Source organism: Pteropus alecto, unplaced genomic scaffold, assembly GCF_000325575.1.
Source record: "Pteropus alecto unplaced genomic scaffold, ASM32557v1 scaffold106, whole genome shotgun sequence".
Taxonomy (NCBI): Eukaryota; Metazoa; Chordata; class Mammalia; order Chiroptera; family Pteropodidae; genus Pteropus; species Pteropus alecto.
The window spans coordinates 4204793-4230842 of NW_006442103.1; the positions used below are offsets into that span (position 1 = coordinate 4204793).

Genomic DNA, 26050 nt, shown 5'->3' on the forward strand with positions numbered 1-26050 from the left:
CTAGATGTCGCCTTCGTCAAAGCCCTGACAAGCGGGCACATAATCTGCACTCACTCAGGTACACCTGCACGTGATACAAAGAAGCCGATGGTGTGAAACATCCATTGCACTGGCAGCCGTGGTGACAGCTATGCTGATGGAGGCAGCAGCAGCAGTGGTGTCCGGGGCCCTGCGACAGCAGAGTGTCCTCACCGCACCCTTCCTGCCGTCTGATCTGGCCCTGGCTCCGGCGGCTCTGGTTCCATCCTTTCCTGCTTGTTCCTGAACCTAGCTTTTCAGCCTGTCCTCCCACCCCATTTTGCCTACATCTCCCAGACTCACTTTCTATTCTTTGTAGTAGAGAACTCTGACCAATATATAACAAATAAATAGAATTTGACAGGCGAATGCAGGTAGGAGGCACTGGAGATGTTGTAGGTGGAGAGAATAGCAAGAGTCAAGTACTGAAGTAGAAAGATGTTGTGGTTGTGACTGCTAACAGTCTGGTGTGAACTCAGTTCACACGAACCGAGGCCCGAGTCCATGAGAGAGGGCATATGAAGGAAGGGAGGTGTCTTAGCTCAAGCTGTCATAACAGAATGCCATAGGCTGGGTGCTTAAACAACAGACATTTACTTTCTCACAGTTCTGGGTGCTGGAAGCCTGAGATCAGGGGCCAGCATGACCAGATTCTGGGGAGAGCCCTCTTCCTGGTTTGTAGATGGCTGCCTTCTGGCTGTGTCCTCGCATGGCTTTGAGAGAGAGAGAGAGAGAGAGAGAGAGCACTAATCCCATCATGAGGCACTCACTTTCATAATCTCATCGAAACCTAATTACACCCCAGTGGCCACATCACCCCATTGGCCACCATCACCTGGAGGTTAGGGGTTCAGCATATGAATTTGGGGTGGGGGATGGGGGACACAGTTTAGTCTATACCGAAGGGAAGACAAGTTTTAGGCATGACCAAGAAGGCCATACATAGGAGTGTGACCCTGGAAGGGTTAGTGAGGGCAGGCTACAGAAAGCTTTTATGTGAAGAGAAACATGCTTAAAACGCACACTTTAGGAGTGTTATTCTAGTGGCAGAGTGTAGACAGATGGGGTGAGGAAAGGATTTTCTTAGGGGGTTTATTTGGCAGGCTCCTGCAGTTGCTGTCAAGGCGAGTGATATAAAGGAGCCGAATTCCAGCAGTAGAATTATTGGGGGCAGGGTGAAGGAGAGCCTGGATTTGAAAGATATTTCAAATGTGGAACCAACAGAATTAATCAGACATCTGGATGCGAGGGTGTGGAAGTGGGAGGAGTTGAGATGACTCAGAGATTTCAGGCTCGGGTAACTGGGAGGGTAGGAATGCCAATGATCAAATCGGAAGATACAAAAGCGGGAGCTAGTTTGAAGTAGTGGCAAGATCGTGATTTTGGTTTTTGAAATGTTGTTTAAGGAGCTAATGGAATAGTACATAGAAATGTTCAAGTGGGGAATTAAGTCTGAAGTTCAGGAGAGAAGTTAAGGCCAGTGAAGGAGATCTGGGGTTCACTTGAAAAGACACGGAAGTAGTAAAGAACAAGCTCACGCTTGGGGGCGGATAACAGAGGGAAGAAGAGGTTAAAAACAGAAACCTGATAAATGCTGCAAGAGGAAGCAAATTTGGAGAATATAATGTCCTCGGAGTCTTAAAAAGAGAAAAGCCTATATAGGAAGGGATGATCGAGAGTCTCAGGGCTGTATGTTGCGGAGATGGCCAGCAAGATGAGGATCTGAAGGGGCTTTTGACAAGACCTCTGAGTAGTTTCCGTAGGGCGTGTGTGTTGGGGCACAGGGGTGGACCAGGAAAAAACCCACATTGTAACTGATTTATAAGGTGAGAAAGTATAAAATAGTTTTTCTAGAAATTTCTTTCAGAGATGAAATGATAGCTCAAATTGACAGAAGGTTTTTGTGTGGTTGTTGGTTTTGTTTTTTGATAGTGGAAATTTTAGCATGTCTAAAGAAATCACATTTCTTTACATTGTACATAACCTAATGGCACACATGCCTGGTGTAGAAAGATGCTTGATTAATATGTTTGACAAAGTATAGAAAGCAGTAAATATACTCTGTATAAAGCACTTAGAACAGTAAGCACTCGATAATAATAGTTATTATTTTTATACCCTAAATTTCTGTATTATTATAGAGGGATTTCTACTTGTTATTTGAAATTCTTTGTTCCCCTTCCAAGATTTTCTTTAAATGGCATAAAAGAAACAAATGGCTCAAAGCAGACTGTGTCCATGGGAGAAGGTAACCTCTTTTGTAATAGAGTGGAAGAGGTGCCAAGAAACCTTCTTGATTTGAAGTATATCCTCAATTTAGGAGGAGTTTGATGACTAAAATTACAGTGCTATAATTTTGTCCTATAGGTTAAGGCACTTCAAAAGCAAATATCTGACACATAGAGGATCACTGGAGATAATACATAGCACTATTAACCCCTTGCTGTGCATTAGCTTATTAGATCCTCTCTGAGTTAGAATGAGATGAGAACAGCGTGGCAGCCTCAATGGCGGGGTGTTCTGCTCTCCCCTCAGGAAAAAATAGAACCATTCTGATAAAGAAGAGCAGTGAGCTGAGTCTCAACCTGTTGTGCTTTTGGAGTCTCTGTAGCATTTGAGCAGAGGCCACCATCTTCCTGGCCAGTCCCCAGCCAGTGATTGAGCATGGCAGGGATACTGAGGTGAAGCCATTTATGTTCAATGGGAGGTTCTCCCAATGGGCAATCTCTGCTCAAGAATGGCTGAGACTTTGTCAGATCTGCATCTCTCTATCTTTTGCAAGTATTATTGCCACCCGCCCCTGGTCAATCCTGCAATAAATCTCTCACACTCTTAACCCTCTCTCTCATCTTCCACTTCTTGGAGAATCCTAACAGAATGGGTACCAGAGGTGGTCTAAGAAAGAGGTGTAAGATAAGGCTTGGAAACATGTCCCGTTTGGAAACATGTCCCGGCTGGAAACGAGGATACCAGTCTACGTGGCATGTGAGGCACAGACAGCCCACCTGGTAGCAATCCAATCGCTAACACCACCAGCAGTGACTTGGGAGAGTGCTCTGATGGGGACGGGGTAACCCACTCATCCTGGTTTACACAAAACTTTCCTAACTTTAGACTGAAAGTCTGAAGTCTGATTCTTGGTCATCCTAGGTGAGAGGAATGCCCTCACCAGGATGATGATCCAGGCAGCTGAGCAGTCCAGGGAGACAATGCCTAGAAGGATAATGAAATTGGCTGGCTCTTATTAAATTGTGTTGGTGCCCTACAGAGGGAAAATGAAAAGCTGAGAGTATTTAACAAATGAAAACTAAGTGTGAGAGCCAGAGGGCCTCTCCGGTAACTTAAACAGCATTTTAATAGAATACTCTATTCTGCAGTATGAGAAAAAGAAAAAGCTAAAGACCAAATTTATGCCTTTCTCTCCCCCAACATAAGAGGAGTCCCCTCACAATGAGCTTTCTACCTCTTCTCCTGGCTGCCACGCCAATAACTAAGGCTAAATTGCCCTGGGTACGATGAACCTGATACAGGAAGAGACTCCACCCCTACAGAGCTGAAAGAATTAGCCAGCACATCCTAGGTGGACCTGGATTCTCAGGGTGCTTCTTTCAGGATGCTGAGAAGTAAATAGGATAAAGGAGTGTTTGTTGACAGGGAAACATTCTCCCTGGAGATGTGGTATTTAACACTCTTACAAGGCCCCAGGGGACAGGAAAATCTCCCTGCTGGGCTGGATCTTAAAAGCCTGGAGAAAGTGACTGTTTTCTCTTAATGAAGCTGACGTGGCTGAATTGCCTTGGCAGACGGAAGGAATTCAATGGCTCAGAAAAGTGAGCATTGCTATGCTGGAATGGACACAGACTATGAACCTAAAGACCCACCCGAGGATTGTGTGCCATGGGAGGACCTCATGGACACACTGTTCATCCAGGTGTCGGAAGTGTGCCAGTGTGGGGGGCACCAGCATCATGCGAGTCAGAGGTGTCTCTCCTCCGCAGGCCAGGGTGATGGTAGTAGAGCTGGGATCCTTACTATCCATGCAGGTGAGGGGAGACTGAAGAAACAGAACCAGTTTCCAGTGCTTAACCATCCGAAGCAGGGATGTGTGTGTGCGCGTGCACACACATTATTATTATAATATTTGTAGGGGCCTGAGTAGTAGCAAAGGGGACTTGACCAGTGTAAAGTTTGGGAGATGATTTACAGAACACAGGATCCCTTACAGGCAAAACAGATTGGGGAGCTAATGAGACCACTGAAAATATAATCACAGGAAAGCAAGAATACAGAACTGAGAGTGGATGCCCCGATAAAAAGTTGTAATCATGTGAGCAGTTACCAAACCTGAATGAATCTTACTGACTGAAAAGGCGTCAGGTCCCCAGAAGGAAAGACCTTGCAAAAATACAGAAAAGATATTTTATAAGGATTTTCCCAGTCCTTCCCCAAAAGGGCCTATGACGATTCAGGCGACCATACATTGGAGAAGAGAGAATATCCAGATATTTTGAGTACAATTGGACCTAAGTTCTACCTAGACAATGGTACCTGGAGACGTGAATTAACATTATCATGGTCCCCTGTTAGAGCAGGGTCATGTGGGGGCTAGGTAATAAATGAGTCCAGGCCAAAATCTGGCTCACAGTAGATTGACTAGGTCTGTGAACACATCCAAGGGCCATTTTCACCGTGGCGTGTGGAGGAATGAAATTGAAAGGTTAGGAAACTATACCCTCCCACTCCCACCAAGGTAGTAAATCAAAAACAATATCATATTAGGGGAGAGGTATGGCCACCCTCAGGATCTCAAGAATGCAGAGGTGGTGTTTTTTATCATTTCTCCATTTAATTCACCCATCTGAAAAGGTCCTGGAGAACAACTGTAGACTACTGGATCTTCAATCAAGTAGTAGTGATCATGATTTGTCAAATGCGTACTTTTCTATCTCATTCAAGAAGGAGGATGAGAAACAATTCACATTCGCATGGAACAAGCAACTCTTTATGTCACAGTTTATGTCAGCACTATATTAACTCCCCTAGTCTTTGCCACACCAGTCTGCAGTGATGTGGACATTCTGGACATCTCACAGACCACCTATCAATCTTTACGTTGAAGACATCATGCTGATCAGGCACGAAGTGGTTTAGCATACTGGAGGCCTTGGTAAAACACATGCATTCCAGATCGTAGGAGATAAACCCTACAAGATTTAGGAGCCTGAGACATCAGCAAAGTTTTTAGGGAGCAGGGGCATGCTAGACATCCCCCAAAGGAAAAGACAGATGACTGCATCTTATACTCTTACCACGAAGAAGGAAGCACAGCACCTTTAGATCACTTTGTGTTGGGGGAACGCATTCCACACCTATGATTACTGCTCTGGCCCCTGTGCCAGGTGATGTTGAGAGATGGCAGTTCTGAGTGGGGCCAGAACAGGAAAAGCCCCTGCAACAGGTCCAGGCTTCGGGGCAGGCAGCCCTGCTACTTGGGCCACATGGGCCGGCAGACTCCGTGGTGCTTGAGGTGTTGGTGGTGGGAAACATACAGTCTGGAGCAGGTGGCATTCCCCGGTGTGAGTCACAGTGTCGGCTCCTGGAATCCAGGAGCAAGGCTATGCTGTCTGAAGCACAGAATAATCTGTCTTTTGAAAATGGATTTGAGCACGTTATCGGGCCTGGCAGAGATGAAATGTTTGACCCCGGGATATCAAATGACCACACATTCAGAGCTGCCCATTCTAATCAGACTCTGTCAAAGTGATATTGCTTTCCATGGAGGGCTAACTAGCAGTAAGCACTGCCAGTGCCAGTCGGGTTATTATGTAGTCAATTATTGTTCATTTTAAAAAAGTTAAAGATAACTTAGAAGTTGTTCTTTTTAAAGCAATTAAAGTTCTTTAATATCTCAAATGATGTGCAGAACTTAAGATTAAAAAGTAAGAGTCATAAGAATAAAGTATGCATTCACTTATAATCAAAGTACAATTAAAATCCAATAATCCTGGCCATTTATATTACGTTTTAGTGACTGAGCTACTTGGATGCCTGGAAAATAATACATGAGATAAGAACTTCTGGAGTGCATACTTTTTCAACAGCCTTCCTAATTCATATTTTGCAACTTTCAATTAAAATCAACCGACTAGTTTTCTTCACCTACTGAGTGTAAGGCACTGTACTCTGAAGGTAACTCAAAATGTGGCTGCTTTCTCCTCACCGGGGCTCATCTCAGGAGGCGGTGTGACGTAAGAGAGCAAATGCTGGCTTTGGAGTCACACGAACCTGGGTCACATCCTGGCTCTAACTAATTCTAGCTGAATAACAACGGGCAAGTTAATTAGCCTCTCATGTCCTCAGTTTTGTTCCCTGAGAAATGAAGAAAGCCATACTTTCATTCCAGACACTGTGAAGGGTAAGGCATGTAAAGTATTAAGTATGATGCTAGACAGACAGTTATTTCCCTGCCAGCTGCTCACATCTACACTCACCTTGCCATGGTTCAAGGGCTTGGCAGCTCATAGAGTCCAGGCACATTCCATCCCTCAGAAACTATGAATTTCATCTCATTTCATCTTATCTTTCTATGGTCTCATCAGCATGAGGTCTCCCAATCTTAAAGTAACCAGCTGAATTTGAGTCCTTATCATTTCCGTCTGAGATCCTTTGACGATCTCCTTAAAATGTTTCCATTACTTTTAGTTTCTTTCCTTTTTAATTCCCTCTTTACTCGCTATTGGATTATTTTAAACTTCAGGAGTTTATATCGGTATGTACAGGCTTGCTATAATCCAGGTGTTCAATGCATATGTATGGAGTTGAATTAAATAAAATCATTCTGAAGCACTGTTTCTGTAATGTCATTTTTCAACTCCATGTTGCTTATTTACTCTAGCACGAAGCCTCGGGTTGTTTTACAAGGTCTTTTTGATTTATTCTTACCAATCCTTAGAGCCCACAATTCCCTACATATAGCATTTGAGGTCCCCCCTCACTCATTCCTAATTGTATCTGCTGTTTCTTGCTCCCTGCCTTTATTCTCGCTGCCCCTTACCTGGAACTCCTCTTCTTTACTATTCAAATCATGTTCATCTCCAAAACCTATCCCGAGTGCCACTTAGTTCTGAAGCATGCCCCCATAGGGCTTGCCCACAATGATCTCATTGTCATTACCAGATACACTAACAATTATATTCCACCTTGAACTTTATTAGGTACTATCCTCAGAGCAAATTTAGCCAGTAGGTAAGAGAACGAGGGCCCAAGATATTTCTAGGGACCCAGAAACTGTTTAAATTTATTTCAAAATCAGAAAGAAAAAGCGAACATTTAGGTTGAAAAAAATTAAATATATAGTATTTATAAATTTTATATAGCAATGAGGTTGTAAAATATATATGTTGGTATATATACAGCTATGGCAGAAGGGGTCCACGAAGGCACACGTAAATACTTTGGGCCTACGAAAGTCGTAATGCAGCCCTGTCTATCTTATATTGCCCTATAATAGTAAGTCCTGTTTTCCTAATTAGAATGTGCAAGTGCTGCAGAAATCCCCAAGCTGGAGTTTGCTAATACTCAAGAAACCCCAGACAAATTAATGGAATTCTATGACATATCTTTCAAAGAGCCTAATAGGATAGTATACTTACACATAATAAGCCCATATGCGTGAACAAGAATGTCACTACTTTTGTTTTGGTTGGAACTGTATTAAGTCAGATGGCAACACTGATGATCTCATGCTGCTTAGTGGTTCTGACATGTGTGGAAGATGCAGGAATTTATTTGATGTGACTGGAGAACCAGATACTACTATAAAGCCACAGGTCAATCAAAGATTGATCCAACTATAAGGATCATTTAGAGAAGCCAGGTAAAATTAAGGTAAAGATGCAGAGTATCCATGTATCTTTAATCATTTACTGCTTATTATGTAATAATTGTAAGTGTGCAATTTTGAAACAACATTATTATACTCTTATTATTACGAGCCAATGTTTAATATCTAGGCATAAATTGGGATGGGAAGGTATTAGTATGTTAAATAAAAGATTTAAAAACATGGAGTTCATGGAGGACTATGTGGGAATGGGTAAAGGTTAAATTATAATAGGGGCCCATGGTAGTGAGGATACTGGAATCCAGTGGGCACTTCATGGCTGCCTTTTGTACATCATCCCCTACCAGTAACACTCAGCTGAAGGCTGGCGGGAGGAATGTCGATCCACTAATAATAGTGGTTGCAGCAACAGTTTAGCAGTCACATTATGAGTGGGTGCTCGACGAATACTTTTTGATAGGTTATCTAGTAGACACAAATTTGCTCCTTCAAAATCTATGTACGAGGACCTTATACATTTCAGCATTAAATTACTCCCGAGCAAGGAAGATATAGAGGAATGTTTTGCCGGTGGCAGCTAGATATCATCAGCCAGTGAAGGCAGACATGTAAAGGCGGGGCTTTTCTTTTTACCTACCTCCAATCCTTCTCCTCCCAACCCAAGCTCTGATCAGTCTCATGAAATCAACCTGCAAGTGAACTGGCAGACATCCCCCACGTTTCTGTACTCCAGAATGAGGGCCTCCTCGTGCCTCTATAGAGAACTAGGTAAAAAGTCATTAAAGGAGAGGCAAACAGAAATCAGTGGGCTGTGTTTATTTATCCCGTCTTAGCAGCCTGAGAGCAGTAACTGCTGCACACGGGACCTTGTGAGCTTATTCTAAAAGATGGCTGTGTGGGAAGCGAGTGTGGGATGATGCAAATGACTGGCCATCAACGAGGGGGAAGAAAGAGGGAAATGATATTTTAGAACTTTCCACTAATATTCTGGGAAAAGACTGCAGTAAATTGTTTAACGTCTACAAATTCCTCCTATAGTCGCCTCTTCGCCATCTGACTTGGCCTGTGCCTCCTGTCTGAAGGTGGAGTCTACAATCTTTCTCTACCCGCATCCATCTGGGTGGGCCTTGTGATTGTTTGGACCCAAAGATACAGCCATAGGGATAGGGATGTTGAACAAATCTTGGAGATATCTTGTAGTTTGGGCCTCTGCCCTCTTCAGAAAAAGATGCCCTAAGACCTGTCAGGGAAAACAACCTGGGAAAAAGACCTCTTGAGAATGAGAGAGACCCAGATATTGAAGCTCTCTCAGTTCAATCCACCCCAGCTGACCAGTCAGCTATATGCAACCTATGAGAGAAGCAAGGATTGACTACCAGAAAAATCATAGATCAACTTACAGGATTCTGAGGATAATAAATTCTTATTGTTTTGAGGTTTAGGGTGGTTTGTCATGCAGCAAAAGATAATGGAAATAGGTCAACAAATGTAGTTGACCCTTTTTTTCTTTAACATTTTCAGAAAATCTATGGTCAGAATTAGAAGAGACCTAAAGAGATTATTTTATGTGTTTTTGTTTAAATGATTTATGACATTAACTGGAAAGTCACCAAACATTATTCTTCAATCTCATCTTTGAAGTTCATTTGGCTTTAATTGGAAAACAAACAACAAAAAACAACTATTCATTTTATATGAAAAGAAATACCACAAAGCAAAATTTAAAGATTAGTGTAATATAACTTATCATTGAATTATAAATTTAACATTTGAGGTTTAAATAACCTTCCGAATTTTTTTCCTGGGAAACCAAGAGCATTTGCAAAATTAGGCATAAGGACTTTTTCCCCCCGTGAAAGTTCTCAGTAAAGCAAAAGAGAACAACTCTGTGATCAAATTATCCCCAAACCATTAATTAGAGCCAGATGCTAAAGGAGAGTTCAAGTTCCTTAATTTTATTTACTAATCTACAAACAGAAACATCAGAAAAATATCCCTCAGATCTTATTCACATACTTCAGAATAAGGCTCATTTATTTTTATTTATGTGTTTACATATGTTTATAACACCTACACCACATTAAGCAAATATATCTCTACCTAAATACAGCAATAAGCCTGTTTCCACAGAGGATACTGAATACATGTTATTTTCCCCTATTTACCTATTCATCAAAATTCTGGCAAGCATTTCATGAGACTGTATTAGTTTGAAACACCTAACATTTCTATTATAAAAGTTTCCCAAGGTGTCTCAAGTGAAGATGGGAAGAATTATATATGTATATAGGTTCAAATATAACAGCAAAACTTGAGTGTAATGCCTACATTTGCAGCAGGAGTTATTCTGAGTTGCCATAGCAGCCACCCACACTCACACACACACAAAGGGGTGGTAGAGAGAAAAGCAGTTAGTAGAGAAAAGAATCTATTGTTTAAAAGACAGAGTTTCCCTGTCTTTTGTTGTAATTACAGGCAGGAATTCTGACTTTTCAACTGAATCGCTGTTTAATGATAGAAGATTTCCGAGTGTTGGAGTGTTATTAAACGTTTCTTCTCTAAACACATCTACCATCCGAACCTTTAGGAGTGCTGAGATTATGCGGGAGCAGGAAGGAATTCAGCTGACCACATGTCAGGGCTAATGTGACTTAATGATTCCCTCTCTGGAACATTTGGAATCACCTAGCCAGAAAAGCTTGTGGTTCTATGGATTTGTGTGATCACTTCACTCTGTCCTCATCTGTAAAGTGGGCATAATAATAGTACCTATTTCAAGGAGCTGTTATGATAATTCAATAAATTAGTACAAATAATAAATTATTACATAAATGATAAAAAGTCAAGAATAAATTTTAATAATCCATAAATAAGAATTAGTAGCATATTAGATAAATTAGTAAAACTGCAGCACTTAGTACCTGACAAATAATAAATAAATGTTTGCTATACTAATAATAAAATTATTACTATTATAAGCATCTCCAACTCTTTATTATAGACTAGAACAGTATGGTTTATAATTAATATATTCCTTAAATAAATGCCTTCAAGTGAGATGCTAAAACAAATCAAGTAAGAAGTTGCTAAAATAAATGCCAGCAGACCAGGGGCAAGACAAGGTATCAAGATTTTCCCAGTACATAAAAGAATAATGCCTTCTCCCATAGCAATCCCTTTGAAAACACCATTTTGGCAGAATAAAAAGACCAACTATTTTACTACACTAGCACATTCATCACTATTGGCAAACCTTGGCTACACAGCAAAATCTATCATCTGTTAGAGCTCAGATAATCATGTAATAGTATTTGGGGTCAGAGAGTATTCTGGAATTTATTTCAAGTCATTGGCTTGATCACATATGTATATGTAGATACATTTGCAATTTGTACCCAGGCACAAATATAAACATTAGATTTAGATGTGATGACAATGAATAAAAATATTTTATGACTTCTGATTTACTCGAGTTTTAAATCTTCATTTTAAGGCTGAATGCGTCTTCAGATTCTAGGAGAGGGGAAACATGCAGTCAAGCAATTTAGCGAATAATAGGAAAGACTATGAATGGACAGCAGATTTCATAGCAAGTCTTGGAATGTGAAGCAGAAAGCAAAGCCGATGGGCTAAGGAAGTGAGGGGAAATTAGAGGAGCAGAGCTGGGAGCACAGTGCAAGGGCAAGGAGGGAGCTGTAACTCACAAACTGCACAGAAGTCAGAACACAGTGGAACAGATAATGAGTAGAATGGGACTTGATCCTTAACTTTCTGAAAATTGTCTCGATAGGATTTTTTAAAAGTCCAGGCAGTGCGAGATGGAATTAGCTTGGCTAAAAAATTTCTAAAATGTTAAAATAGATACATTTCCAGTCTCTAAAATTATCCTGCCATTATGACTGTTACGTACAATGCTATGTTTCCCCTTCTAAATTGTCCTTTTTTTAGTAATCTTTATTTCTAATCTCGAGTGGAAGTGTCACAGGGTATATTCTTTCTGCTTTTAGAGATAACCTGAGATAACTGAATGAAGAACATTAGAAATGTTGCCATAATCTAATAGCTCTTTGAGGGTAAAAATAATTCCTAGTTTTATTCAAGTCATTAGAAATGATCAAATTTGGTTTCAAATCGGTCTTGTCAATGAGTTGAAATCAGAAGGAAGTAACCGTTGGCACCATTGGAAAGGAGAACCCCCAAAAACATTTAAATTCTCTGACCTTCTCGCTGTAGCTATGGAAAAGCTACAGAGCATACTTTTGGAGTCCACTTGCACTGCTACAAGGTGGACTCCGGTGACAGAGGGAAAGGCTGAAGGCTGGAATGCTGGGGTCAAGAGCTGCCTGCCAAGGTTGCCCTTCTTCCTCTCCTGCGGATCAGTAACCACCCACCCACGACCACTTATTTCCACCTATGGGTCCTAAGATAGCTGCATTTGGGGCCTGACTCTTACCACTAAAATGATGACAAATAAGAATCAAGGAAAAATTTAATATATAAAAACATTTTGGTTCTACAAGAAAATATTAAAACACTAGTTGAGATACTATGATGATATGGTTACCAATAGCAAAAGAGCTTTCTAGAAAAAGAGTGCCCCTTTCCTTACCCCCACCAGGGAATATTAGAGCTTGAGTAAGCAGCTAAGAGGCCTGGGCAGTTCTCTTAATTGTGCTTTTACAAGTTTATGGGAGGACTGCCACAGGACAAATTTGCTTCCGTTAAGCCCTATTTAATATAAAGACAAACACATCCTCAAATAGAAATGCTAATTGCTATATTTTTAACACAACCAACTACTCACATGTAATCTCATGAGAGTCAACTGACTTATTTATTCGCAGTACAAACAGCTATTATTAAAGACAAATTAAATGGTCTACAGGAAGCTGTTAATGTGACTCCCATGATGGCTGGAAGAAATCATGTCCACACCCGGAGAGTGACAGAGTGACAGACGAAGACTGGTTTGTAATCGTACTTACTGTCAGATACATAGCTGCATAGACACTGAGAGCCGCTTCTTTGGACGGGAATGTTTTCCGCGCTCTCATGATGAGATCTGGGTTGCCCGTGCAGGCCTCTTCCCCACTGATGAACTGTGTGTACTGCTGACACCCCAGCGCTGTGTAGTTGGGCTTACACAGGGCGAGGAAATGTGGAGCCAGATTCCCTGTAACCACTTGTCCTGCATTTACAAAGATGTCTGTAGCAAACAGCCCAAACGTATAAATTCCTGAGGAAGAAAACACACCATTTTAACTCTCTCTCTCTTTTTTTTTTTTTTTATTTCAATTTACAATAAACCAACATGGAAATATTTCAGAAACCATAAAATAGTTCATACATACGTATATACATACGGTTCTTTCCATTTCATTCCTCTCCAGCTACTTACTCCCTTTGCTTGCTGGAGTGGTGGGAGTGTTAAATTATTTAACATGTTGAGCTGTCTACCACTGGCTACATTTTTATGCATGGCAGGTTTATAAGCCTCGAGATAAAAGAAGAAGATATATTCTAAGACTCTACTTGGGTGATATGATTTTTTAAATGAAGACATGTTTCCCTAAAGAGGGCTCAGTCTATCACCTTCTGCTGTTAGCAATCTTTATTTTTCCCTATTTTGAAAATATTTTTTATCTTACTACCATAAAGCAAAGCAGTTGTCTCCCCTATTTATGCCTTTTAAACCCATTCAGACTGATATTAACTCTGCTGGAGGTGCCAATTAGCAGTAAAATCCAACGCCATCAGTCTTCATTTAAATATCATGGAAATCTTAAGTAGCAGAATGTTCTCAGAGTAATCTCTACATTGCTTTCGGAAACACATTTTTAAAAGTCACCTATAGCTAGTAACTTAGTCCCACCTTATCTTTCATGAATTTTAATTTATCAAATTTGGGTCAATTTAGTAAACAATAAAACTATCAAAATTATAATTTTTAATTATCTTCACAGTATTAAAATTTACTTGCTTTGATTACCTAAAGGTATAAAATTAAGTACACAGATCTTTTTCCTCCCTTTTATAAGGAACTTACCAGTTTACTCAAATACTGAAAACATTTTCTAAATTTAATGTCATTGATCATTGTTGCCAAAACTTATCTTTCTATTTAGGTAAGGTAGACAAAATAAATTCTTTGGCATCTTTTTCTATTAAACTGAGAGATAAAACATTCAAGGATGTGGTACCGATGTAAAGAAATCCATTCTTTTATAATTTTGGAAAATAAAATCCATCAGGACATTTTAAAAACTATACCAAAATAATATTTCCCAGTTGGTTCATTAAAATATCATATAACTCTATTATAGTAATTATATGCTTTTCTTTTTAGTCATATATTTCTGGATTGTTTGTTTCCTAAGCCTTCACATAATTATTGGCTATTGTGTCAGAAATCACCAGGAAATTTGTTCAGGATCAAATAATTTTCCAATATTCGATGCATGGTTATTCTTTCAATTTCCAAAATATTATATAAAATCATAAAAGGTTCATGAACATAAACCTGCACATAGCAAAGCTCTATGAGTATGAAATAGCAATGAAAGAAAGACCTTAGTTCTCTCTTTATTTAAAAAATTTTAAAGGAAATAATAAAAGCCCTTTCTTTACCTCTTACCAGCACTCCTTGAGTCATACAAATTAAATGTTATCAGAAGCAGAAATTTGGGAGAGGCAGAGAAATGAAAGAGAATAAAGCACAATAAAATGTTCATTTTACACAATTTCTCCTTCCAAATATTATGGCCTAGTCCAGGAACCTAAATGAGATCTTCGTCTCTATTCTTTGAAATCTAGGCTAAAATGTACTCATTTTATTTAACCAAACCACTCTCTTTATCTGGTATAAGTTTAAAATAAAGAAATATCCTGACACCTGTAAAGTTCCCAAATATGCTTTAGAATGAAAATGTTACTGCATCAAGCCCATGGCCAATACTATAGTTGACTACGAAGATACTTATTAAAATGAGATCCCATGAGTGTCCACTATGCTGACGTCCAGAATAAAAACACTATAAACAGTGATGTCCTGTTATGCAGTAATGCTTTACTTACAAGGTTCCTATTTTATTACGACAAACTAGAAAATCCAAATCTTGATAAATGAAGTAGCAAGAAACAAATGAAGCACTCCTAAATACTTCATAAAATCATATAAGAAGAAACATGGAGACTTAAAACACACTTACTTCGTGCCATATATACTTTAGAAATATGTGTGCAAATGCAGAAAAAAATACTTTACTTAAGTGGACATAATATAATTTGCTTAATGGTATTTAGAAAAGTGTGAATTTCATCAGTTTTAGTTTTGAGTACATTACTGCTTATTTTGTTATTAAATAACTCTCAGGCAAAGAAAAATGAGTCAAGAACACAGTATTGATGCATGTGAAGAAAAACTTTTTAAAATTTCACGTGAAAGTTATCCCTACCACAATGTAAATGACAGCTTTGGAGATGTGTAACTTGATGGCAATAAGAACAACAGTCTTAGATATGAAGACCTTTTGTTTTCAGAGAGATTTAAAGGTACAACGACTTTGATTAGACTTTATGTGAGTTTAAATGATCTATGCATAATACCTAAAAGTCTTCATCTTGATCCTATTAATATGAGAAATATATTGAAGGGTTATAGTATCCTTAATCTTAATTTTAATAACAATCACAATGTATTTCAAAGGATGTTTAGTATATACAGACATAATTTTTTATCTGATAAGTCCAGGAGATAATAATTTGTATTAAATTTATTGTGTCAGTAAAAATTTTGTCTTGGTCGTTTCTATTGAATTGAGATGATTTACAATAATTCATCAATGTTCATATTTGTTAGTGCTAGAGTTTGAGATTGAAAGTTAAAGTATCAGTAAATCTTGTCCTCTAATAAAATCAATACATTTTGTTGGTTAAAAAAAAAAAAAAAAAAGCTCAGAAGTGGTGCACGGAATTCAACATCTGATAATTTTAACAAATACAGCATGTCTTTTATTTGATAAGCTACTTTTCTTCTCCTTCATTATGTTCAACAATCTAAGTTATCGTTCTCCAAGCATTGTTTCTGAAATATCATAAACACAGTAAATCATTTCTTTAGTTAAGTAATTTTTAATTTCTTAAAGAATATTAAACATCCAAGTGTAATGTTTTTTCTTCTTTAAAATAATACGGAAATGACAACTGATGTGGAGTCTTACAATTTGAGAGAGTAGTATGCAGTGCTTATCTTTAAAACTCAGGTGAAACATTTCAAAGAAAATATAACCAAATATTTGCATACAGTTAAAACACTGGTCATTTTAAAGATTAGCTTATATATAAATATTGTTTCAGCAACAATAAAAACAATTCAATGACACATACCAAGAAATCGAACAGTTCGTCGCACCAGTGGGTTTATATAGCAACAGTCTCCGGTTAAAATAGTTTTCTCCTGGTTTTCAAAATCCCTTGTGGCCAGTTGTAGGCAAAACACAGCAGTTTCTCCAACTATTATCTTGCAAGGAAATAAAAGGTTAAAGAACTTTAGAATTTAACCAGTGTAATGGAGAATGTTTTTATTTTAAACAAACAAACAAAAAAACACAAAAAAGAGCTTCTTTGAGTAGTGACAATCAATAGAAAAACGGAACCATATTTGCTTAACCAAATCCTTTTATTATAACCTTATTTCTATGTATCTAACCCATATTTCTCTCAATTCAAGGGAGTATTAAACTAATAAATTATGAATACAAATGTTTTCTAAAAAACTTCATTAAAAAATTAAATGCACAAAAGATTTTTGCTTCAAAGTGGCAATCACTTATTTTGCTGTGTAATTAATGTCCATACTTTATCTTTAAGTAATTGTATCTTGTTTAACTTTGACACTGCCATAGAAATCAGAACAATTCTCTAGAGTAGCTAGAATCTCAATTCAAGTTCAGATCTATTTTAACCATCGCCTCTGTCTAGAAACTGGTGAGCTTTTCCTCCACCTTTTCTGGGTTAAGCTGGGTCAGCCCCTTGCTCCCTGCTCTGGCTTCCCAATGCCCAGGGTACACCCTGGAACTCCACCACATTCCCAGCATGTCTACAGTTTTAAGAGGAAAGTGTTGGGACCTCGTCAGGATCTCTGCAACTTCTGGGGCCTCCAGGAGTAAGAGAACTGCGTACAGAAAAAGACTTCCCTGATCCCTTTGACACACACGCCAGCCCTGCAGCAAAGACCCAAAGCAGCTTCTCATCACCCTTTCTAACTCTGCCGTTATTTCTCTGAGAGTCTGTTTTCACTGACATTTTCTCATGTTTCCTCTGCGTACCTTGATTCTTATGTGGAACTGGGGATCTCATGGTTTGGTCATTTGTCTCCCATCACCTAGACGGGGGCTCTTAGTCTGGAGTCACCGGCTGCCATTTTCATTAGATCCCCACAGCCATCGGTGGGTAAAGAGCATCACTGGTTTGCTTTCTCTCCCGGGAGTGGGAGATGGGGAAACATGATGGTGCAGGGGCACAGAAGCCAGACACAGGGCTGCTAAAAGCTTTGTCACTTCGTAGTTTTCCTTGATAACATTGCCTTTCTTTTGTGAACTAATAAATGAAAGCTGTTTCCAGAGAGAGCTGAGGTGACAAGTATTGTTAACTGAGCTGACTGAGAAGGCACGTGGCATCTCCTCCTGCCTGTCCACGGCGCCGGGGACACGCGCGAGGGACCTATGGCCCCGCTGCCGACTCTACGCGCTTCCTGCGGGGCAGAGGTTCTAGGGGGCGCTCCTCCCCCACCTTAGCGAAAGCCCCCCATTCGTTGGGACATGAAAGAAAACGGGTCGGGGAGACTCTACTTGCAGAGAGAGTGTAGGCTGGCACGGTAAGCACATAGCTGTCAACTTTCACTTCATTTCTTGCATCTGCCTTCCATTTTCCTTCTGGGTTCACAAATCTCATCCCACCCCCACTCTCCCTCTGCCAAGATTCAACCTGGTATGGAATGTGATAAGATGCTCACCAAAGGCTCAGGAGCCGATACCAAAGGGCCCTCACTGCTTCCCCTACCCAGCCAGGTTGTGTCTGAGGAATTGTGCTGTTCCTTGAGTCACAATCCCCTGCCAACTGCAACTTGATAGGTATGTCCTTGGAGGCAAGACCTGGGCTGGGAAACCTCACCTGGCCTGCATTCCACAGACCTCCCCATCTGAAGTCCTGTGTCCCCTATTATACCCCATGCTCTCATTGAGTCATCCCATCATGCTTTATTGAACTCAGTATTAACATCATGAAGCCTCTTGAGCCCTCACTACAGCTTATCAAGCTGGACCTACACAGCTCCCCCTTCCTAAATGGCCCCATCTATACCTCTTTCCCATCTTTGAGGACAGATGTGGTATTAGGTCTCTGTTTGGCAGTGAGTAAAAAGCCCCATATTGCTGATGAAACCAGAACCTACAAACATGCAGGTGTGAACCGTAAATCGTCAGTATAAGTGTGTAAAATACTGTTAAGAGTACATAATTGCTCTCACACTTCAACTCCCACAGGCTGATTCTCTATTGTCCAAATTCCTTAGTAACAAAATTATGAAGTAAAGTTTTCCAGGAAGATAAAATCATTGCAGATGTTCATCAAATGTCAAACTCCAAATAGCTTTATGCTTTCATTGACAAAAATCCAATATGAAATTCCTCTCCCCTTCAACTGGTGATGACTCAAAGATATCTATGCATTATTAGTTTGATATTGGTACAAGAAAACCATTTCATATGTAATAGCGCAGTTGAGGTCATGCCATCAGTGTGATGGTACCTGGCAAGTGTGTCTCATATGCTTCAGATATATGTGAAATAATATCTGAAAAGCAATTTTAGTCTGTAAAAGTATAGCCATGGGATATACAAAATTTTAAATGTAAGAGGGGTTTCGGTTTATATTTAGGTTCCGGTCGAACACATTGTGCATTCTTGATAATTACAAAGTCACATATATAGAGAGAGAGAGAGAGCGAGCCCATGTCCATTATCAATTTCAAGCTAGTCAAGGAAAGTTCTAAGCTATACAAAGAGGTAAAATAACTACACTGGGTATTATCGTTAATGTTGTGTCATGATATTGAGAAATAAGGTTTCTTCTGTGTATATATTAATTTCAACACCCTTGCTATATAAGGCAGTTGCTAACTTAGTTTTTAAGTGGAACCGAGGTTAGAAGAGAGGGAAATTAATTGAACTAAAGAAATAATATAGTTAGTGACACAATCATTGCACAATCCCTCCCAGTAATTAAGAAACTATATATTTCACAATTTGACCACAAAAACTTGTATTCTTGTTTTCATACTAATAAGTTGCTGTGGGAGGTGATTATCTAGCCTGGACCAACATTCCCTGCACACCTGCCTCTAGGTGACTTATACCAAAGGAATGTCTGGATGCATTATGTGTGTCAGTTTCAGACCAAAGAGGGAACAAAAATCAGGGGTGTCTTCATGTTCTCTTTCCCCATCTGCTGGCTGGAAGCAGAGCTATTTCTGGGCCCAGCACTTGGTGGCAGAAGATGGAAGGACTCAAAGTCCTTCAGTCAGCAGCCCTGCACTGAATTGTCACGTGAGTGAAAGATAAACTCTAATGTGTACAGCCAGTGGAATATGGGGGTTTATTTGTTCCAGCAGCTAAAACTTGCTAATTTCACCATTTTTAATAAAGAGGGAGCAAGTCTCAGGCTCAGAGTCCAACAGAAAACAATAATTGGCTAGAATCGAAAAACACTGGCTTTCACTGATTTTTTTTTTATGGTTACCTTCTATTTACCAAGTGATATTTGTATTCCATTTATGGTAATGATATAAGTTTCTTTTTGTAATAATTTTCTAGTAAAATAGAATTATTTAAAGAAAAAAATAAATGATAGTTGAGGTGGTATTCATCCATCATAGAAAGCACGAAGGTGATACCTTCATAGGAAAATTTGGGAAATACATAACATAATAAACATTAAATTAAAGCTTCTGCACAGCAAAAGAAACAATCAACAAAATGAAAAGGCAGCCTATGGAATGGGAGAAAATCTATGCAAATCATATATCTGATAAGGGCTTAATGTGCAAAATATAGAAAGAACCCTTACAACTCAATAGCAAAAAAAGCAAACAACCCAATTTAAAAAAAAAATGGGCAAAGGAAATGAATAGACAGTTTTTCAAAGAAGGCACACAAATGGCTAACTGACACATGAAAAGTGCTTGACATCACTGATAATCAGGGAAATGCAAATCAAAAGCACAAAGAGCTATCCCCTCACATCCGTTAGAATAGCCATCATCAAATAGACAAGAGACAAAAAGTGTTGGCGAGGAGGGGATGTGGAGAAAAGAGACCCTTGTGTACTCTTGGTGAGAATGTGAATTGCTGTAGCCACTATGAGAAACAGTATGGAGGTTTCTTAAAAATTAAAAATAAAACTACCATATGATCCAGCAATCCCACTTTTGGGTGCTTATCCAAAGGAATTGAAATCAGAATATCGAAGAGATATCTGCAGCATTATTCACAATAGCTAAGATGTAGAAACAACCTTAGCATCCATCTATGGATGAATGGATAAAGATGAGGTACATATAAAACGGAACACTATTCAGCCATGAGAAAGAAATTCTTGCCCTTTGCAACAAATTGGATGAATCTTGAGGACATAATGCTAATTATGCTAAGTGAAATAAATCTGACAGAGAAAGACAAATACTGTATGTTATCAATTACATGTGAAATTTTTTTTAAAAGGAAGTAGAACTCACAGAAACAGGCAATAGATTGGTGGTTACTAGGGGCTGGGGTCGGAGGAGTGGAGAGATATTGGCCAAAGGGAACAAATTTCCAGTTATAAGATTAATAAATTCTGGGGATCTAGTGTACAGCCTGGCAATTATAGTTAATAATACTGCATTATATACTTGAATGTTACTGAAAGATTACATCCTTTTTCCCAAGCTTTATCAAAATATAATAGACAATTACTTGCTCATATTTACATTGTACAATCCAATGAGTTTTTTCAATTATAATTGGCATACAATAATATATTAGTTTCAGTTGTACAGTATAATGATTAGAGCTCAAGTGATCACTCCATTAAATCTAGTACCCTTCTCCTCCCTTACATATTTATTACATAGTTGAATATTTTCCTTATGCGATGCTTTATCTCTCCGTAATTATTTTGTAACCATCCATGTGTATTTCTTAATCCCGTTGCCCTTTTCTACCATCTCCTCCAAACTCCTCTCCTGTCGAGTAGCTCACAAAATATTCTCTGTATCTACGAGTTTGTTTCCATTTTTGTTGTTATTGTTGTTTATTTTGTTCTTTAGATTCCGCATGTATGTGAAATCATGTGGTATTTGTCTTTCTCCATCCGACTTACTTCATTTAGCACAATCTAGGTCCATCAAGGCAATATCTTTTCCTCCCCTTCCTTTCAGTCTGTGTGTCTTTCAATCTGAAGTGAGTCTCTTGGAGGCAGCATATGTAGGGGTCTTGTTTCCTTAGCCATTCAGCCGCCTTATCCTTAGGTTGGAGGTAGTCGACAGATATATAATTATTGCTATTTTTTATTTCTGATTTTGATACATGGTTTTGCTTCTTAAAGAATTCCCTCCAACATTTTCTATCATAGTGGCTTGGTGTTGATGAATTCCTTTAGCTTATCTTTGTCTGGAAAGCTCTTTATCTGTGAATGTTATGATCTGATAAGATAGCTTTGCTGGATAAAGTATTTTTGATTGTAGATTCTGGGTTTTCATCACTTTGAATATTTTGTGCCAAGTCCTTCTGTCTTGCAAAGTTTCTTTTGAGAAATCAGCTGCCAGTCTTATAGGTGCTCCCTTGTAGGTAACTAACTGCTTTTCTCTTGCTACATTTTAAGATTCTCTCTTTGAATTTAACCGTTGGTATTTTAATTATGTTGTGTCTTGGTGTGGGCCTCTTTGGGTCCCTCTTTCTTGGGACTCCCTTAGCTTCCTGGAGTTTTATGTCTATTTCCTTCACCAAGTTAGGGAAATTTTCCATCATTGTTTCTTCAAATAGCTTTTCCACTTCTTGTTCTCCCTCTCCTCCTTCAGGTACCCTATAACCTAGATGTTTTACACTTAATTTTGTCCTGAACACTCCTTAAATTATTATTATAGTCTTGGTTTCTTTTTTCTTGCTATTTTGATTGGGTGTCCTTGGTTTCTTTTTTCTTGCTATTTTGATTGGCTTCCCCTTCCTTTACATTGGTGGTTTGATCCTCTTCTTCGTCCACTCTGTTCATTCCCTCTAATATCCTCTTTATCTCAAATAATGTATTCCTTTCTAACTGGTCCCCTTTTATAATTTCCACTTCCATTTTTACGATTTTTTTTTTATCTCTTTGTTAAAGTTCTCATGAGTTCATCTATTCTTCCCTTAAGTTCATTGAGCATCTTTATAACCAGTGTTTTGAACTCTTCATCTGTTAGATTGCTTGACTCCATTATTTCTGGATCTCTGTTCTATTCTCTCATATGGTTTCTGCTTCTTTGTCTTCTCATCTTGGATGCCTTTCTGTGTCTGTTTCTATGTACTAAGCAAAACTCTTAAGTCTCCTGGTCTTATTAGTGTGGATTTGTGTAGTAGGTGTCCAGTGGCACAGTCCTGAGAGGGGTTCAGCTGCAGGCCAAGTTTAGCCCCCACCTGTGCCCCTCCAGGGCCACCTGTTAAGATTCAGCAAGCAATCCCCAGATGCTGTGCTTATCGTTGCCTCCAGAAACCACACCAGAAACCGAAGTCAGCTACCACCAGTGTGAGTCTTGGCGCTGCTCAGCAAGTTGCACAGGACTCACCAAGGACACAACTGGACGTGGCTTGGGTGGAGCCACAAGCTGGGGGAGGTGGAGTTTCAGAGAAACCCCTGGGCAGAGCGACCTCTGTTATTTAGTTGATGAAGTCTCAGCTATGGCGGCGCTGAGTCTGCATACTGGGAGGGAGGAGGGCTAAACAGGGAACAATGGTTTCCACCAGCACTTCTGCCCTGGAGAAAGCCTGGTTCTAGTGCTGGTGCTGAGTGCAAGCAGGTTCGGCACCATGAAAGTCCGCTGCTGCAGCCTCTGTCCCACTCAGCCGCTCGAGACCAGGCAGCCTCGCAGCCTCTCCCCCTCCTATCTTCTGCTGTTGCAGGGTGATTCCTTAGTTCTCTCCCCAGTTGTAGGTGACTCTGCTTGCTGTTTGCTCCCTGTTTGATCTGGTTGTAAGAGCAGATGAGCAAAGCCTCTCTCATCTACGCCATTTGACTTTTTCCAATTCTTAATATTTTAACAAGGAGTCCTGTATTTTCACTTTGTCCTAGAACCCGTAGATTATGTTGCAGGCCCTGATTAGTACCATTGGGCCTAACCCAGTAGGGTCGTCAGGCTCAGTGGGAAATGACCCCATCCCTCCCCCACTCCTCACCATAGAGAGCCCCCAGCAGGTAGAGGATCTAAAAGATTACATCTTAATTATTCTCACCACACACACACACACACACACACACACACAAATTATATGACATGATGGAGATGTTAGTTAACGCTATGGTGGTAATCATTTTGCAATATATAAATATATCAAATCATTACACTGTACACATTAAACTTGCACAATGTTACACATCGATTATATCTCAATAAAGCTGAGGAAAAAAGGTTTTAAAAAACTAACATGACGTTTACTAATTTTTAGAGACTATTTTAAGTGCTTTGCAAATATTTACCAAATTAATCTTTAAAATAACCCTATGTGGTAGGTATTATTATTAAAATCCACTTACAGATGAAGAAAATGAAGCATAGAGAAAGCAAACTGCCTAGAGTTGGGCATAGGGTGAGGAACCAGTGTCTGAGCCTAAGGCAGCCCATCTCTCAAATCCATGCCATTACCTTTACTTGTTACTAGTGGTGGTTAAGATTGTGGGCGTGTGGCGACCAGGAGGCCAAACATCCCTAGAAGAGGATAGTTAGTGAAGCAGTGGTCAAAAGGCAGCTTAGATAAAAGGATATGAGGCCAAGAACTGGATTTGTTTCTTTGCGTTAGATTTACAGCCTTTCAAAGATTCCCTTTAAAATGCAGACAGCAGGGGAGAAGACACACGTGAAGCTGCCAACCCAGCCACTGGCTGGAATAAGCTTATTCAGTCACTTTTAATTTGGAAAACGACAGAAAAGGTACAGGTCTATTTTGAGAGTACTCTATGGGCAATGGTTCTTGGCTGTGGTCTCCAGACATGCAGCACCTGCAGCACCTGAAAGCTTGACGGAAATGAGAATTCTCAGGTTTTGTGCCAGACCTACTGACTTAGAAACTCTGGGTGTGGGATCCAGCCATCTGTGTTTTAATAAGCCCCCAAGCTCTCTACAGGATATTTAAAGAGGTCTACATTTTAAATTTGTCAGAGATATTTTAAAAGGGGTTTCTAGATATTTATTTGAACAAATAATTATTAATTAATTGTACTGCGCAAAGAGCTAGCAGAGGCATTGAAGTGAAGGGTGGGATTATATGAAGGACAGGTTAAATGAAACCTAAAATAAAAAGACATCCAATGTTCTCACTTTCTGGATGTTTTAAGTGAGACTTGGAGAGATAAAGTGTCCTGACAAGCTACTCGATGCTCAGCACCCTAGCAGGTCATATCGTCCTCAGGCTCAGAGTCTAATGCACGTCTCCCTATGGCTGAAATGCAAGAGACCATCAAAGAAACTTACGACTTACCTGCCAATACAGACACATATACAAATAATACCAGTGAATGAATAAGAAAGGGGTGAGATAAGGAGTAAGGGCTGACTGAAGACTGAGTATACAAGTGACCTAACATGATGTTCCTTTCCTTCCTGCAATGCTCTTGTAAAAAGGGGTCAAGTCTTCTTCAACTCCATCTAAACACTGTGGTCACTATGAACTCTCCAGGTCCTGAGGACTAGAGAGCACAGGATGGAGCAGCACTACCGGGAATGTCTGTTCCAAGCACTGAGAAGACAAACTTGTCTCTGCAAGTACAGTGAGTGTGAACTCTAGACCTGACGGCATGGCATTGAGTCTTGGCTTTAACTCTCATTAGCTGATTGACCTTAGGTAAGTCACATAACTTCTCTTTACCTCAGTCTTCATCTATAAAATAAAGATAATAAAATAATGCCATCATGGGCTGTTGTAAGGATTAAATGAGTTAACGATTATAAAATTCTTAGAAGAGTAGCAGTACAGAGTAAGCACTATGCATATTTTAGCCATTATTGGATGACCTTGAAGGTTCTCTCCAACTCTGTGATGGGTTAGTGCTTGTGGTAAGGGAATCTGGGATGTCCGGAGTAGGATAATTATCGGGGGATAGGATAATTTGATAGGTTGAGATAGCGTGAAAGTCCTGCCACTAATCTTGGAGTGCATGTGTATGTGTGTGTGAGTGAGTGGCGGGAGCAGCATGAGGATACAGAAAAAGGAAGTATGGGCTGCCTAACGACAAAGCGGATTTACAAGCACTGGGCATTCTTATTTTTCTTTCTTTTTTCTTTTTTTTGAATGATGAGAAGCTTGTGAAACCATTTAAAAACTTCCCTAATTAAAAGAAATGCTGATAACTTTACTTAAACTTTACTTGATATTCATACTTTGCCCTATCATTCACATAAATGTAGTGAATATAAGCTATAAGAAAAGTGATAAGAGCATTGTAATATAACCTCATTTTGCATACTTGTAGGTTTTTTAAAAATTTTAAATCATAAGGTCAAATTCCCATATTCATAAATCTACTGTAGGCCAGTACTGTTATAATGTATCTGTTATTCCTCAAAAGAGCTAACTCAATAATTAATAAAAATAAATAATAAAAGCATATTGGTTATTATCTTGCTTCCCAGCTCTTCCTAAATGAATGTTTGAATTATTTCCCCCTGTTTTTTATCAAAAATAAAAAAAGCAACATGATAGAATTTAAATACTCTTTGGGACTTTGAAATAATGGATTTTTTTTAGAAATGAGCCTTTGAAGCACAAGCAATAATTAAATGTCCCTGTCAGTGCTTTTAAAACTATGTTCAGCAAGATAAGTGTTGTTGGGTTCTTTTTTTTTTTTTTTTTTTTTTTTTTTTTGAGGCAGGAAAATTCTTGGTTTAAAAAAAAATCAGCTGAAAGTTAC

The 26050-nt window shown here is 39.3% G+C and overlaps 1 protein-coding gene across 1 annotated transcript in view; it reads right to left on the reverse strand.

Annotated features, from left to right (window-relative positions):
* The window catches only part of PLPPR5 (phospholipid phosphatase related 5), an 89618-nt gene that overhangs the window by 39835 nt on the left and 23733 nt on the right, over nt 1–26050 (reverse strand). The window contains exons 2-3 of the mRNA XM_006919551.1: nt 16247–16379; nt 12847–13097 (exon numbers count right to left, since the gene is read on the reverse strand). Of these exons, the coding sequence (XP_006919613.1) occupies nt 12847–13097; nt 16247–16379 (384 nt within the window). The remainder of the gene's footprint in view (nt 1–12846; nt 13098–16246; nt 16380–26050) is intronic.